Source organism: Salmo trutta, chromosome 23 (genome assembly GCF_901001165.1).
Source record: "Salmo trutta chromosome 23, fSalTru1.1, whole genome shotgun sequence".
NCBI classification, from domain to species: domain Eukaryota; kingdom Metazoa; phylum Chordata; class Actinopteri; order Salmoniformes; family Salmonidae; genus Salmo; species Salmo trutta.
In genome coordinates this window covers 43,000,569-43,017,350 of record NC_042979.1, presented here as the reverse complement: position 1 = coordinate 43,017,350, position 16,782 = coordinate 43,000,569, and the positions used below count along the sequence as shown (strand labels likewise).

The 16,782-nt window shown below is 40.6% G+C and overlaps 1 protein-coding gene across 1 annotated transcript; it reads right to left on the bottom strand.

Moving 5' to 3' along the window:
• Nucleotides 1–106: 106 nt before the first annotated feature.
• lyz (lysozyme) lies at nt 107–3,434 on the bottom strand. The gene is made up of 4 exons (XM_029710445.1): nt 3,194–3,434; nt 2,879–3,040; nt 664–742; nt 107–301 (listed from the first exon to the last, which is right to left on the bottom strand). The coding sequence occupies exons 1-4, from the start codon at nt 3,318–3,320 to the stop codon at nt 235–237; spliced, it is 435 nt and encodes a 144-aa protein (XP_029566305.1). The 5' UTR covers nt 3,321–3,434; the 3' UTR covers nt 107–234.
• Nucleotides 3,435–16,782: the final 13,348 nt, after the last annotated feature.

Here is a 16,782-nt window from a genome sequence, read left to right as displayed (position 1 = left end):
GCTGTATCCAGGCACTCAGCGTTGCGTCGTGCGTAAGAACTGCTCTTAGCCGTGGTATATTGGCCATATAACACACCCCCTCGTTCCTTATTGCTTAAATCTAAAATGTATCAATATGTGAAAATGTACTAGTTAAAGCTGCAGATACTGATGGATAGTACAGAATGGATCCATCCTATTAGTTAAGTCTGCTTCAGAATGGGCTGAGAAGTGTTCAGCTGCTCCAGTATGGTCTTAGACCCCGCAGCCGTCCACGTAGGGCCTCAGGTCCTGATTCTGACAGTGAAGGCGCCAAGCCACCCTAAAACGTACACACACCATCATGTTGATATTTGATATATAGACATTAAATATCAGATATAAGACAACAGAACATCATGTGGAATTGAAGGATGATAGAAGACTTGGAAACGGTTTACAGTACGTAGGCAATCATTCAGGGTCATTTTAAGGGAGTATATCAGGTAGATAATCACCATGTACAGGCAGTCCTTACCATTTAAGTTCTTCTAAAAGGCGAGAGCTAATTTGTTACAGGTTATCCCATTTATACATAGCCTTGTAGAGTGATATTGGGCTACAGGTAACATAAAGTATGGCTAATTATTTTGTAACTTAAATGTTTTTGTAACATAGTACTTTCAGGGAAACCTGCCACCTTACCATGCCCCGATTCCGTTCGGGTCCAACACCACACGCTTGGCACAACTGACCGCCACTGTGATGTCATCAGTTAGCAGCTCTGTCAGAAGAAAGAGGAAGAGAAACCTTTAGTCATAGTACCGTCCGGGAAACAGGAGGAACCGAAAGCTAAGAAAACAACAAGAACAAAAGCAGATTACTGTACAATGAAACAATGCAGGTATGTTGGTTCAGGGTTTATGATAGAGAAGTAGGCCCCAGTGTCTGTTTATTCTCATTTTGACTGTATTCAAATGTAACATCAGAATTATGTAAGATCAACATTATAGTGCCTTCAGAAAGTATTAATACCCCTTGACCTATTACACATTTTGTTGTGTTACAGCCTAAATTCAAAATTGATTATATAGATTTTTTTTCTCACCCATCTACAGACAATAGCGAAAACATGTTTTTAGAAATTTGTGCAAATTTATTGAAAATGAAATACAGACGTATCTAATTTACATAAGTATTATTAACCTTGATTGTACAACATTTGCACATTATTCTTTGTTTATTAAGTTGGATGTTGATCATTGCGAGATTTTTGAAGTCATTTTCAAGTCTTGTCATGAATATTCATGTTGATTTAAGTCAAAACTGTATAACTATGTCTCTCAGGAAAATTCACTGTCTTCTTGGTAAGCAACTCCGGTGTATATTTGGGCTTGTGTTTTAGGTTATTGTCCTGCTGAAAGGTATATTTGTCTCCCAGTATACGTTGGGAGTCAGAAAGCAGGTGCAGAAGGTGAGTTTAATACGGAACAGATACAAAAGAACAAACATGGGAAGCGTACTGAACGTGAGAGACAATCTAAGGACTGATGAACACAGAGGGCTAAATAAAGAGGGCTAAATAAAGAGGAAGTAATCAGGGAAGTGATTAGGATTTTCCTTCAGGCTTAGCTCTATTCCGTTTCTTTTTATCCTAAAAAAAACTCCCTAGTCCTTGCCAAAGACAAGCATACCCATAACATGATGGAACATGAATTCAAACTTCCTGAACCAGCTTTGAACTACATTATTGCCTAATGCTTGACAATATTGTCATAATACACAAGCATTAAGCCACTGACAGGCAGACTAAATATGGATTGCTCATTTATTTTGTCTAATTTATAATGTATCACCCTTATGCCAAATGCTAAGGATCATGCCATTCATTTGTTACTTGGGAAAAGTATTTCTATTTTTATAGTCGGTGGAGCCATCACCATGCTTGAAAATATGAAGAGTGGTACTCAGTGATGTGTTGTGTTGGATTTGCCCCAAACATAACGCTTTGTATTCAGGGCATAAAGTTAATTATTTTCCACATTTTAGTATTACTTTAGTGCCTTATTGCAAACAGGATGCATGTTTTAGAATATTTGTATTCTGTACAGACTTCCTTCTTTTCATTCTGTCATTTAGGTTAGTATTGTGGAGTAACTACAATGTTGTTGATTCATCCTCAGTTTTCACAGCCATTATTAAACTCTGTAACTTTTTAAAGTCACCATTGGACTCATTGAGCGGTTTCCTTCCTCTCTGGCAACTGAGTTAGGAAGGACGCCTGTATCTTTGTAGTGAATGGGTGTATTGATACACAATCCAACGCATAATTAATAACTTCCCCATGTTAAAAGGGTTATTCCATGTCTGCTTTTTTAAATTTTTTAACCATCTACCAATAGGTGCCCTTCTTTGCAAGGCATTGGAAAACCTTCCTGGTGTTTGTGGTTGAATCTGTATTTGAAATTCGCTGGTCAACTGAAGGACCTTACAGAGATGAGGTAGTTATTCAAAAATCATGTTAAACACTATTATTGCACACAACATATGTGACTTGTTAAGCATATTTGCACTCCAGAATTTGTAAAAATGTCTTAAAACATAACTCCACTTTGACATTATGGGGTATTGTGTGTGTAGGCCAGTGACACTAAATCTGTATTTAATCCATTTTAAATTCAGGCTGTAACACAACAAAATAAGTGGAATAAGTCAAGGGGTATGAATACTTTCTGAAGCCACTGTTTCTAGTTCACGTTACTGCCCCTGCCTCTCAATAAAACACAATTTCTCATCCTCGGACGAACCTCCTCTAACCTCTCATACAGTTACACTGCCAATAGCCCTCAACCCGGAACATTTCTCAGGTCAAAAGTAATGCACTATGTATGCGATGCCATTCGGTATGCAGGCTACTCACGGCTGCAGCGGATACCACAGACGTTCTTAGCCCCCGGGGTACGTCCGTCGTCACACCAGTAGCGGCTGTTAATCTGGAAGATGCCATAGTCGGTGGAGCCGTCGGTGTTGCGGTTGGTGGCCTGGGTATTGTAGCTCGACTCCCATTTAGACAGGCACACCCCTTAGAGGACAGATAGTCACACGGTGGATGTCAACATTAACCTCAGTGTAAGGTTAGCTATGGTAACATATTTTTGGAGCTCAGAAACATACAACGATATGCACACACACACACACATCCTCAAAGACCACGATCAAGAATATTATCACTCACAGTTGGGCAGGCTGTTTCCAGCGTAGCCATCCATTCCGTATGCCTTCAGCGCTCTGGCCAGCTCACATCTGTCATACACCTTAGCACTGGCCACAGCCACAAGCAGGAGAACAACAACAGCTCTCATTCTGAACAGATAGACAGCTATGTCTAATGGTTTGGATGAAAATAAGGCCTGTGTCTCTAAAAGTGTGATCAAGTCAACTTCAGCTTTCCTTATAAAGGCTCAGGTTGAAAGAGACAATTGATAACACACTATTTACACAATAGATATGTCCCAACAACTTCTGTAAAAAGTAGTGGTTGTGAAACTGAGGGTTTTCCCATTTAACCTTTTGTTAGGCAGACTTTTTTTGCTTGGTGGTTGCTTGCTTACTTAAAGGACACTCAAAGATATGACAGTCCCAAAATGTCATAACATATGATTTAGATACAGTATTAAATGCATAGTGGGTAGATTTTAGGTACTGTATTTTTCAGTATCATCATTATGCCCAATAGATCAAATCAAATAAATGTTTATTGGTAGTATACACCGATTTGCAGATGTCATCGCAGGTTCAGTGAAATGCTTGTGTTTCTAGCTCCAACAGTGCAGTAATACCTAGCAATACAAAACATTTAAAAAACAATACACACATAATCCACAAAAATCATACATTCTGATATATCAGAATGAGAAATATCAGAGACCGGAATAGAGATATATGTACACATAATGGCAGGTAGTCTAGCGGTTATGAGTGTTGGGCCAGTAACTGAAAGGTCGCTGGTTCGAATCACTGAGCCGACTTGGTAAAACATCTGCCGAGATGCCCTTGAGCAAGGCACTTAACCCTAATTGCTCTGGATAAGAGCATCTGTTAAATACAGTATATGAATAGAAAAGGTGTGTACAGCAGTAGTTATACAGGAAAAGCCATGATTAGAATACAGTATATACATATAAAAAGTTGATAAAACAGAACATAAATATTATTAAAGTAACCAGTGTTCATAGATTTTTTTGCTCTATAACCTGTTAGTTCATATGCCTTGCAGACTAGTAAACAACTATTGATTTAGAACCACGGACAGTTACTGCAAGTCACAAAGAAAACAGGAGCTGCCTCCACTATTCCAGCACCATTTCAACATCATCAAATCACCTCTGCTTAGTATAATACAGTGACAACAAAAAAATACCAAAAGCAATTTAGTCCAATCAATGTATGCTAAATATGATGTGGCTGTTCATGGTTCTGATTTCTGTGTGTCTGTGTGTGGAAGTAGAAAAAAAATGCCATCCTCCTTTCTTTCATGTTAACGAAACGGTCAATGACACTGTCATACAGTACACGCTTTTATTTTTTGTTGCCCTAGGCTACCTGGGTAAAATGCTTGCTCTCTAGCCTAACTTCCTTTCATGGCAACGTTAGCTAGTTAACATTAGCCTTCTACATCTAGCTACATATTGAACTTCCATCCCCTCAGTCCAGAGGAACAATGTATTTTATGGTTAGATCAGAATCGTCTTTATCATCTCCAGCACGGAGAATAAAGTAAAATCACAAGTCCAAATCCCTATCTCCATCTATGGCTAATTTAGGAAAGGGACTTTTTGCTATCTAGCTTGCTACCAGAGGACAAGAACACAACAAGATGCAACAATTGAAGTTGTTTCTGTCGATGACATATTTATCTGTGATAGGAGTGAAGCTAAATCGAAACTGGCTTCCCTTGACACTTGTTTTTGGCGCGCTAGGACCATTCACAGTTGAGCTTGCTCAGTTTAGCTCAAAGCTGATTAACTATTATTTTATACTTTTTATCAAGGGAGGCCAAATGCTTGCTGGCTTCCCATGCATTCAATGCTACGGGTGGCAACAATGTCATACTCTTCATGACCAGACCTCATCAGATACAGTGGCCTGCATGTAGAGAGACAGAGGGGCGCTGTTTCTCTCACTTGGATACTTTCGCTGGTGAGATACATTCAGCCTCCTCCCAATTGAAAGACAATTATGACAACACAGAGACGAAAGTTTCATTATTTAATGTCTTTTTTTTGTTCCAGCCGCGGTGTCTTTGTGAGACGCAGAGTAGGTGAACGGATGATCTCCGCATGTGTGGTTCCCACCGTGAAGCATGGAGGTGGTGTGATGGTGTGGGGGTGCTTTGCTGGTGACACTTAAACAGCATGGCTAGCACAGCATTCTGCAGCGATACGCCATCCCATCTGGTTTGCGCTTAGTGGGACTATCATTTGTTTTTCAACAGGACAATGAATCAAAACACACCTATAGGCTGTGTACGGGCTATTTGACCAAGGAGAGTGATGGAGTGCTGCATCAGGTGACAAGGCTTACACAATCACACAACCTCAACCCAATTGAGATTGTTTGGGATGAGTTGGACTGCAGAGTAAAGGAAAAGCAGCCAACAAGTGCTCAGCATATGTGGGGACTCCTTCAAGACTGTTTGTAAAGCATTCCTCATGAAGCTGGTTGAGAGAATGCCAAGAGTGTGCAAAGCTGTCATCAAGGGAAAGGTTGGCTACTTTGAAGAATCTCAAATATAAAATGATTACTACATGTTATTTCATAGTTTTGATGTCTTCACTATTATTCTACAATGTAGAAAATAGTAGAATAAAGAAAAACGCTGGAATGAGTAGGTATGTCCAAACTTTTGACTGGTACCGTATGTGAATGTTTTCCCTTTGTCATTATGGGGTATTGTGTGTTGATGGGTGAAAGTTTTATTTATTTAATACATTTTAAATTCAGGCTGTAACACATCAAAACTGTATAAGTCAAAGGGTATGAATACTTTCTGAAGGCACTATATATAAAGTGTGTAAAACAGTATGTATAAATTATTAAAGTGAGGTATGTTTCACCTCTCTGTGTTGTCATCATTTTCCTTCAATTCGAAAGAGGCTGAATGTATCTCACCGGCAAAAACATCCGAGTGAGGGAAACAACGCCCCTCTGTCTCTGTATGTGTAGACCATCAATCTGATGCGTTCTGGTCATAAAGAGTATGACATTTTTGCCGCCAGTAGCATTGAATGCAAGTGAAGCCAGAGAGCATTTGGCCTCCCTTGATAAAAAGAAAGTATAAAATAATAGCCAATCAGTGTTGAGCTAAACTGAGCGAGCTCAACTGTAGCTCTCTATTTACCACCACAAACCGATGCTGGCACTAAGACCGCAGTCAACGAGCTGTATAGGGCCATAAGCAAACAAGAAAATACTCATCCAGGGAGCTCCTAGTGGCCGGAGATTTTAATTTAGGAACCTAAAATCAATTTGACCTAATCTCTACAAGCATGTCACCTGTGCAACTAGAGAAGACAAAACTCTATCACCTTTACTCCACACACAGAAAGGTATACAAAGTTCTCCCTCGTACTCCATTTGTAAAATCTGACCACAAGTCTATCCCCCTGATTCCTGCTAACACGTGGTCCGATTTAGCGGATGCTAAGCTACAGGACTGTTTTCTATCAAAGACTGGAATATGTTCCGCGATTCATCCGATGGCATTTAAGAGTTTACCACTTTAGTCACCAGCTTCAATAATAAGTGCATCGATGACGTCGTCCCCACAGTGACCGTACTCACATATCCCAACCAGAAGCCATGGAATACAGGCAACATCCGCACAGAGATAAAGGCTACAGCTGCCGATTTCAAGGAGCGGGAAACTAATCCGGACATGTATAAGAAATCCCGCTGTGACCTCTGACAAGTCATCAAACAGGCAAAGCATCAATACAGTACTAAGATCAAATCCTACTACGCCGGCTCTGAAGCTCATCGGATGTGGCAGGGCTTGCAAACTATCACGGATTACAAAGGGAAAACCAGTGACGTGAGCCTACCAGACGAGCCTTCTATTCTTGCTTTGAAGCAAGCAACACTGAACCATGCATGAGAGCACCAGCTGTTCCAGACGGCTGTGCGATCACGTTCTCCGTAGTCAATGTGAGTAAGACCTTTAAACAGGTTAACAAGTTAACATTGGATCCTAGACTTCCTGAAGTGCCGCCCCCAGGTGGTGAGGGTAGGCAACAACACATCTGCCACACTGACCTTCAACATAGGGGCCCCGCAGGTGCATGCATAGTCCCCTACTGTACTCCCTGTTCACTCACTACTGCATGGCAGCACACGACTCCAACACCATCATTAAGTTTGCTGACAACACGACATTGGTAGGCCTGATTACCGACAACAACGAGCCTATAGGGAGGAGTTCACAGACCGGGCAATGTGGTGGCAGGATACAACCTCTCCTTCAACGTTAGCAAGACAAATGAGCTGATTGTGGACTACAGGAAACGACGGGGTTGTAGTGAAGTGGGTCGAGAGCTTCAAGTTCCTCAGTATCCACATCGCTAAGGATCTATCATGGTCCACACACACCAACACAGTTGTGAAGAGGGCACGCCAATGCCTCTTCTCCCTCAGGAGGCTGAAAAAATTTGTCATGGACCCTCAGGTCCTCAAAAAGTTCTACAGATGCACCATTGAGAGCATCTTGACTGGCTGCATCACCGCTTGATATGGCAACTGCTTGGCATCCGACCGCAAGGTGCTACAGAGGGTAGTGCATACTGGGACCGAGCTCCTTGCCATCTAGGACTTCTATGCCAGGCGGTGTCAGAGGAAGGCCCTAAAAATTGTCAGACTCCAGCAACCCAAGTTATACATTGTACCAGATTGTGGAACCAACAGGACCCTGAACAGCTTCTACCCTCAAGCCATAAGACTGCTAAATAGGTAGTTCAGTAGCTACCCTGACTATCTGCATTGACCCTTTTTGCACTAACTTTTTTGACTCATCACATACGACGCTGCTGTTTATTATCTATCCTGTTGCAGTCACTAAGTTATATGTAGGGAAGAACCAGGGCGAAAATGTAACACTTTTAGTATTTTCCCTAATTACTCGATAGAGCTAGAGACACCATATATTATGACAAACAATATGTCCTCTACCATTAGCAACTGTAATTTCCTTCCTAGGGTAAATTTGTTTAAATTAAATAGACAGAGAACAGACCTACCGCAACCTTACTTTGTACCTGACGGTGGGGCGGGAGTAACATGTGCGAGAAGTGCACAATATCTGTCTTATCTCTACGTTTCTGGTTTGTAATGCTCGTTACTTTCAACAAACGTTCTATCAGACATCATTTCATTTGTGTGTCGATTTGAATAATGAGGTTGGAAATTATTATATATTTCTTTACCTTTATTTAACTAGGCAAGTCAGTTAAGAACAAATTCTTATTTACAATGACGGCCTACCGGGGAACAGTGGGATAACTGCCTTGTTCAGGGGCAGAACGACAGATTTTTACCCTGTCAGCTCGGGGGCTCGATCCAGCAACCTTTCGGTTACTGGCCCAGGTCACTAGTTTATATTGTGTGACCTTCGTCCCACCCGTCTCTCCTGTAACTTCTCCTAGGGACACACCCAAGACTAGTTAGCGTGATACTTGAAACCGATTCTGTAATAAAGTCAATAGATGTGTTCAGACAACAACATATGTTTGGAACCTTAAATAACTAAACACAACTCTACAACCAAAAAAACACTTCCGGGTACGTTTTTTTTAACTTACATCGCTCAAAACCACTTTTTGTTGATAACTCTGAGAAACATGGTCAGACTGGGCTCTTTTTTGGCAGGGAGGTCATCCTCCACATTTGGAACATGCTGACTTCACTACAACATTCTAGCTTCTGTGTTATCTGAGAAAATGGGCATGTTACTTTCACCCTGTGTTACTTTCGTCCCGGCTCTCCCCTACATATCTATCCATTGTGACAAAGCTCTTAAAAGAAAAGGAGAAAAAATAACAGAGAATGGACTTTACCTACCGTGCATTCAGAAAGTATTCAGAGCCCTTGACCTTCTCAAAATGTTGCTACATTACAGCTTTGTTCTAAAATTGATTAAATACATTTTTTCCCTCATAAATTTACACACAATACCCCATAATGACAAAGCAAATACGGGTTTTTAGAAATTTTGCAAATGTATTAAAAATAAAAAACTTCAATAATTATTTACATAAGTATTCAGACACTTTGCTATGAAACTCAAAATTGAGCTCATGTGCATCCTGTTTCCATTGATCATCCTTGAGATGTTTCTACAACTTGGAGTTCACCTGTGGTAAATTCAATTGATTGATTGGAAATGATTTAGAGTTCCTCTGTGGAGATGAGAGAATCTTCCAGAAGGACAACCATCTCTGCAGCACTCCACCAATCAGGCATTTATGGTAGACTGGCCAGACGGAAGCCACTCCTCAGTAAAAGGCACATGACACCAGACTTGGAGTTTGCCAAAAGGCACCTAAAGATTCAGACCATGAGAAACAAGATTCTATGGCCTGAATGCCAAGTGTCATGTCTGGAGGAAACCTGGCACCATCCCTATGGTGAAGCATGGTGGTGGCATCATCATGCTGTGGGGATGTTTTTCAGCAGCAGGGACTGGGAGACTAGCCAGGATAGAGGGAAAGATGAACGGAGCAAAGCACAGAGAGATCCTTGATGAAAACCTGCTTCAGAGTGCTCAGGACCTCTGACTGGGGTGAAGGTTCACCTTTCAACAGGACAACGACCCTAAGCACACAGCCAAGACAATGCAGGAGTGGCTTCGGGACAAGTCTCTGAATGTCCTTGAGTGGCCCAGCCAGAGCCCAGACTTGAACCTGATCGACCATCTCTGTAGAGACCTGAAAATAGCTGTGCAGCGACACTCCCCATCCAACCTGACAGAGCTTGAGAGGATCTGCAGAGAAGAATGGGAAAAACTCCCCAAATACAGGTGTGCCAAGCTTGTAGCGTTATACCCAAGAAGACTCGAGGGTGTAATCGCTGCCAAAGGTGCTTCAACAAAGTGTTGAGTAACGGGTCTGAATACTTATGCAAATGTGATATTTGAGTTTTGTATTTTTTTTTATAAATTTGCACACAAAAACAAGGTTTTTGCTTTGTCATTAAGGGGTATTGTGTGTAGATTGATGAGGGGAAAAAAACTATCGACTCCATTTTAGAATAAAAAAATATATATATTAAATGTAACCTTTATTTAACTAGGCAAGTCAGTTATTCGAACTAGGGTGTCTGTAGTGACGCCGCTAGCACTGAGACACAATGCCTTGGACCGCTGCGCCACTCGGGAGCCCAGAATAAGGCTGTAACGTAACAAAATGTGGAAAAAGTCAAGGGGTCTGAATACTTTCCGAATGCACTGTGTATTTATCTTATTGTTTTTACCAATAAAAACTCCACTTTGTCCATGACAGCCAACATAACACACCCCTTCTTACATGTGTCTCTTGGGTCAATCCAGGTGAACTGATACCCCGTCTATATAGCCAAGTTATCGTTACTCGTTGTGTACGTTTATTATTATTTATTATTACTTTTATTATTACCTGTTATTAGCAAGCATGTGACGAATAGAATATGATTTGATTTTGGAAAGTGTGGTGACAACCTGACCCCGGTGCAGCTCTCTAATGCTGATTAATTCAGAGAAAAAAACGAATTGTCCATGCCCCCAAGACGCTGATCTTGGACCAGTTTTGCATTTTCCCTACCAATGATTAAGTTTAGGATTGGGCCTTCAATCTGGACCCTTCTTCATCGGATTAAAAAGGAATAACAGTGAAAAGTGATAAAGTAAGAGACAGACAACACTTTTTCACAAATACAGGGGTTGCATACCAAACGGCACCCTTTTCCATATGTAGTGCACTACTTTTGACCAGAGGCCTATATGGGCCCTTGACAAAAGTGTGCAATATTTAGGGAATAGGGTGCCATTTGGGATGCAAATTGAGGCACAAGTTTGTCTTTGAGGAGGAACACCTTGTTGAGCTCGCTCATAAGACCTTGTACAACTATCCCATTATGGGATTAATTGCTAATCAGGGGTGCGTTCAGTTCGCTTGAACGTTTGAAGAACAGTTTGTACTGAACGACACGTTTTCTCAAAACATTCTTGAACAGACCGAGATACGTTTGCTCCGTTCAGTGGGTACGCCGGGGAGTGGCTTGAAGCAACGAGGGACATTTTTAAAGGGGTAGCGGTGCATTTTTTTTTACCCTAACCCCACCCCGTTTTTCAACTGGTCGTTCAGAACAGCACCGTTTCCGCTCAATTTAACGTTCTATGACATTTTTCTGTACTGAACGCAGCCTAGGTGATTTTCTGGGGTAAAGTACCACTGGCCAGAAATCAGTGATTTCAAATAGTATTTGAACCCAGGTCTGCTGGACACATAGTTCTCCATTCAACACATGACAGTAAAGAGCACCATCTCATGACTATACAATTCTGGTCTTTCTCAATACTGTAATTCACCAAGCGACCAAAAATTGTGACATTTTTGGAAAGGTCACTTTCTTTTCTTCCAGACATGCAAAACTACAGCTACACAGGGTATTGGTCCAGACAATACATTTACACTGAGTGTACAAAATATTAAGAACACCTTTCTAATATTGAGTTGCACCCCCTTTTGCCCTCAGAACAGTCTCAATTAGTCGGGGCATGGACTCTAGAAGGTGTCAAAAGCGTTCCACAGGGATGCTGGCCCATGTTGACTCCAATGCTTCCCACAGTTGCGTCAAGTTGGCTGGATGTCCTTTGGGTGGTGGACCATTCTTGATACACACGTGAAACTGTTGAGCGTGGAAAAACCCTGCAGCGTTGCAGTTCCTGACCCAAACCGGTGCATCTGGCACCTACTACCATACCCCGTTCAAAGGCACTTAAATCCTTTGTCTTGCCCATTCACCCTTTCAATGGCACACATACACAATCCATGTCTCGATTGTCTCAAGGCTTAAAAGTCCTTCTTTAACCTGTGACCTCCACTTCATCTACACTGATTGAAGTGGATTTTACAAGTGACATCAATAAGGGATCATAGCTTTCACCTGGGTTCACCTGGACAGTCTATGTAATGAAAGACCAGATGTTCTTAATGTTTTGTACAGTCAGTGTAGATCCTCTACTTCCAACTTGTTTAAATTTAGAAACATCATATATGGAAGTAGTTTAGTGCCTAAAAAAAAGGGGCAAATTAAAATTTAAAAAAAAATTGTTTTTTATAATAATCCTGATCTATCTTATATCTCTCAGATATTGGACAGACACTTCAAAACAAAGTTCTGTATTTTTTTTTGTTTTGACTATCTGTTATTAAATGTATTAATCTGTTACTCAATGTATTAATCTGTTATTAAATGTATTAATCTGTTATTCAATGTATTAATCTGTTATTCAATGTATTTCTAAGGGATAATAGCAGTAAGGCCAAATTCAATGTTTCATTCCGCCCATTGTTTTTTTGTATACATAAAGGGGTCCTAAAAATCTAAATCAAAAAGCTAAATGATCCTTGGTGTGACCATCTTAAAACAAATCCCTTTGTTAGCTTAGTAGAACATCGGCGGATGTAATGGATTGAGACACAGCCCATGCAAAAAAAAACTGATATCTTTAGCTTAAACAGATTTTTAAAATGATTATACTAATTAGATTTTCGTGGGGCACGGCCAACGACTTTAGGGGGTTAAAGTCAATGTTGAACAGAAATTAGCATTATAAGGAAACTGAGAGATCTTAACATTCACACTACATGACCAAAAGTATGTGGACACCTGCTCATCGAACATCTCATTCCAAAATCATGGGCATTAATATGGAGTTGGTCTCCCCTTTGCTGCTATAACAGCCTCCACTCTTCTGGGAAGGCTTTCCACCAGATTTCTGAACATTACTGCTGGGACTTGCTTCCATTCAGCCATGAGCATTGCTGAGATCGCTCACTGATGTTGGGTGATTACGCAGTCGGCTTTGCAATTAATCCCAAAGGTGTTCGAAGGGACTGAGGTCAGGGCTCTGTGCAGGCCAGTCAAGTTCTTCCACACCAATCTCAACAAACCATTTCTGTATGGACCTCACTTTGTGCATGGGGACATTGTCATGCTGAAACAGGAAAGGGCCTTTCCCAAACTGTTGCCACAGAGTTGGAAGCATAGAATGGTCTAAAATGTCATTGTAAGCTATAGAGTTAAGATTTCCCTTCCCTGGATCTAAGGGGCCTAGTCCGAACCATAAAAAAATGCCCCAGACCATTATTCCTCCTCCACCAAACTGTACAGTTGCATGGCTTTGTGCTCGATTTTATACACTTGTCAGCAACGGGTGTGGCTGAAATAGCTGAATCCACTAATTTGAAGGGCTGTCCACATAGTTTGTATATATAGTGTATGTAAAGAAACAAGATGGTGTAGGGTGGTTTCACCTAGACACTGATCTTGAGTCAGTTTGGCATTTCCCTCACTAATGATTAAGGTTAGGATTAGGGGAGGGGAAGCTGATGCTAGATTCTCACCTAGAGTGAACTTCCCCCGAGAGCTGAAACATTTCTCCCTCTTGTGGAAATATGGAGGAGCTCAGAACACAAAGAGCAGATACTGTAACACAAGCCACCTATCAGCAGTCTGTAACACAAGCCACCTATCAGCAGTCTGTAACACAGGCCACCTATCAGCAGTCTGTAACACAGGCCACCTATCAGCAGTCTGTAACACAGGCCACCTATCAGCAGTCTGTAACACAGGCCACCTATCAGCAGTCTGTAACACAGGCCACCTATCAGCCGTCTGTAACACAGGCCACCTATCAGCAGTCTGTAACACAGGCCACCTATCAGCAGTCTGTCCGTCATTTAATTTGACCTCTCGTCAGAGACCAAATTTGACATCATCACGTGGTTTGACACTACTAATGTCTCTCAAGACGTGCTCTATAAGTACCTTCTCCGTCATGTTCCATTAGGGTTTAAATGATTACAACTGATTTATCTACAAATACAGTCAAAAGAGTTGAATTTAGCAAATAGTGCTTTTCACTGGCAGACACAAAGCTTGTATGATTTAAGAAAAAGACATTACAGAAAACATAATGCTGGGGAAAGCATCTTTATAAAACATTCTAGGGAACAAACGTTTAATCTGTCACATCCCATATGTGAAGGAAGGAAAAATTACAGCACTTTGAAACAATCTTACGGATCCCGTCCCGATGACATTTGAGAACTGTTTCTTATTTGCTCATAAAAAATTGAGTCACACACATCCTAGCGTAGTAGTGTTTTAATAACAATGTCAAGTGAAAGATAATAAAACTTAAGTCAGTGGCATTGCAGGGCATAAATAGACACAGTAGAAAACAAAACAAATGCTTTTAGGTAGCTAAACTACAGTATACAAGCTGCTTGAAAGATTTGACCAGAAAGTCAAAATGACAATAAACCTTTTGTAGGAATAAAATGACAAAGTTCCACACAAGCCTATGAACACTAAATCAAAATGAGTCACTGAAAAGCACTGTGACCTGCGATGCAACTTTCTTGTTCCATTGCTGTGGATAATGGTCATGCAGGAAAATAGCACATTTCAACCCACATTGTAATTATGAAGACAATGCTTTACTGTGAACATTGAGGGCCTGTTTCCAGGTCACAGATTAAGAACAGTCCTGGCCTAAAAACCATGTTCAATGAAGATTCTCTATTAAACGGGCATCTCAGTCCAGAATTACTGTAGTCTATTATTAATTCCCATAATGCATTGGGTATTCCTGTTTAGAACGGCCACAGTCTTACAATATTACATTTTTTCTTGAATTGTATAGCATATTAAAACGTGTGTTGTTCAAGTAGCATTTTTCCTTCATGACGGCCAAAGTAAAACTTTTCATTTCTACTGTATACTATTAACATGATGCGGTACGAACACTGATAAGGTTTAACTGTTAAATCAACACATTCTAAACATTACAACTAAGAAGCCACCAAAAATTCACTGCAAACACAGTCACATCTGTGAGCAAATCGTTGACGGTTATTGATAATACCGAATATATTTCACCAGAGAACATTTCCAAGTGTTTGGTGAAAACATATCACCGTTACTCAGAGACAGATTGTTCAAATGAATGAGTTTTCATCTGTAGCTGCTGTTGTGATCTGCACCCTTAAATAACTACACTTCACCGTTCATACGTCGGGTTAAGGTGCCTTTAAGTGTCCACTCCAGGTAAACATAGCCTATATGCAACATACTGCCATTTTTATATTAAACCAATAACGATGTCTTCCATGACTTCAGATAAATTAATTAATAAACTATATTAAAAAAAAAATTGATATCAAAAATAATAATTTTAAATGGAAATACAGATTAAGCAATTTCTGTGAACCCATTTAGAGTGAAGACAGACAGGTGACTGACCCTAAACCATGAACCATCTAGAAGGGAATGTGTGATCCAATAACCTTTTACTGAAAATACACAGACACAAACACAATGGAGAAGACACAGAGGAGATGGATGCAGTTCCTAACTTTGAAAATATTTCCTTGGATGTTTTTTGGAGGTTATTTTCTTGTACTATGACACAATGAGGTTAGCGTGGAAAAGAGAAGCATGATGAAAAAGAGCTTAAACTCATAGTAGAATTTGAAAGTCACACCAAACCATATAAAGCATGAAAAGACATCTTTATACACTGAGTGAGCAAAACATTAAGAACACCTGGTCTTTCATTACATAGACTGACCAGGTGAACCCAGGTGAAAGCTATGATCCCTTATTGATGTCACTTGTTAAATCCACTTCAAATCAGTGTAGATGAAGGGGAGGAGACAGGTTAAAGAAGGATTTTTAAGCCTTGAGACAATTGAGGAATGGATTGTGTATGTGTGCCATTGAAAGGGTGAATGGGCAAGACAAAATATTTAAGTGCCTTTGAATGGGGTATGGTAGTAGGTGCCAGGTGCACCGGTTTGGGTCAGGAACTGCAACGCTGCTGGGTTTTTAACGCTCAACAGTTTCACGTGTGTATCAAAAATGGTCCACCACCCAAAGGACATCCAGCCAACTTGACACAACTGTGGGAAGCATTGGAGTCAACATGGGCCAGCATCCCTGTGGAACGCTTTTGACACCTTCTAGAGTCCATGCCCCGACTAATTGAGACTGTTCTGAGGGCAAAAGGGGGTGCAACTCAATACTAGAAAGGTGTTCTTAATATTTTGTACACTCAGTGTAAATGTACTGTCTGGACCAATACCCTGTCTAGCTGTAGTTTTGCATGTCTGGAGGAAAAGAAGGTGACCTTTCCAAAAATGTCACAATTTTTGGTCGCTTGGTGAATTACAGTATTGAGAAAGACCAGAATTGTATAGTCATGAGATGGTGCTCTTTACTGTCATGTGTTGACAACTCAAAATTAGTAGTGTCCTTAATGTTTCATTCACTCAGTGTATAGTTACCATTACATGTCATATGGCTTATAATAGGTCAATTGTCAATGGTAAGAGACTATCAGAGAATTTATATCACGCAAATGATTTTGTTATGAGGGCATTAGGTCAGGGCTACTTCAAGTAAGGTGTTCTCCAAGATCACTCCTCAAAATGATTGTCACATGTCCTACGAAACCCCAAATAGATCTTATTACAGAAACAATGTGGTCAAGTTTTCCTAGGGCACCCC

Bases quoted from the DNA above. Each gene is read 5' to 3' on its own strand.
- lyz (XM_029710445.1), bottom strand. From the start codon at position 3,320: ATGAGAGCTGTTGTTGTTCTCCTGCTTGTGGCTGTGGCCAGTGCTAAG. The intron at 743-2,878 runs GTGAGTAGCCTG...TTCTTCTGACAG, and splicing joins CTGTGGTATCCGCTGCAGCC to AGCTGCTAACTGATGACATC. The intron at 302-663 runs GTAAGGTGGCAG...TGTACGTTTTAG, and splicing joins CCGAACGGAATCGGGGCATG to GGTGGCTTGGCGCCTTCACT.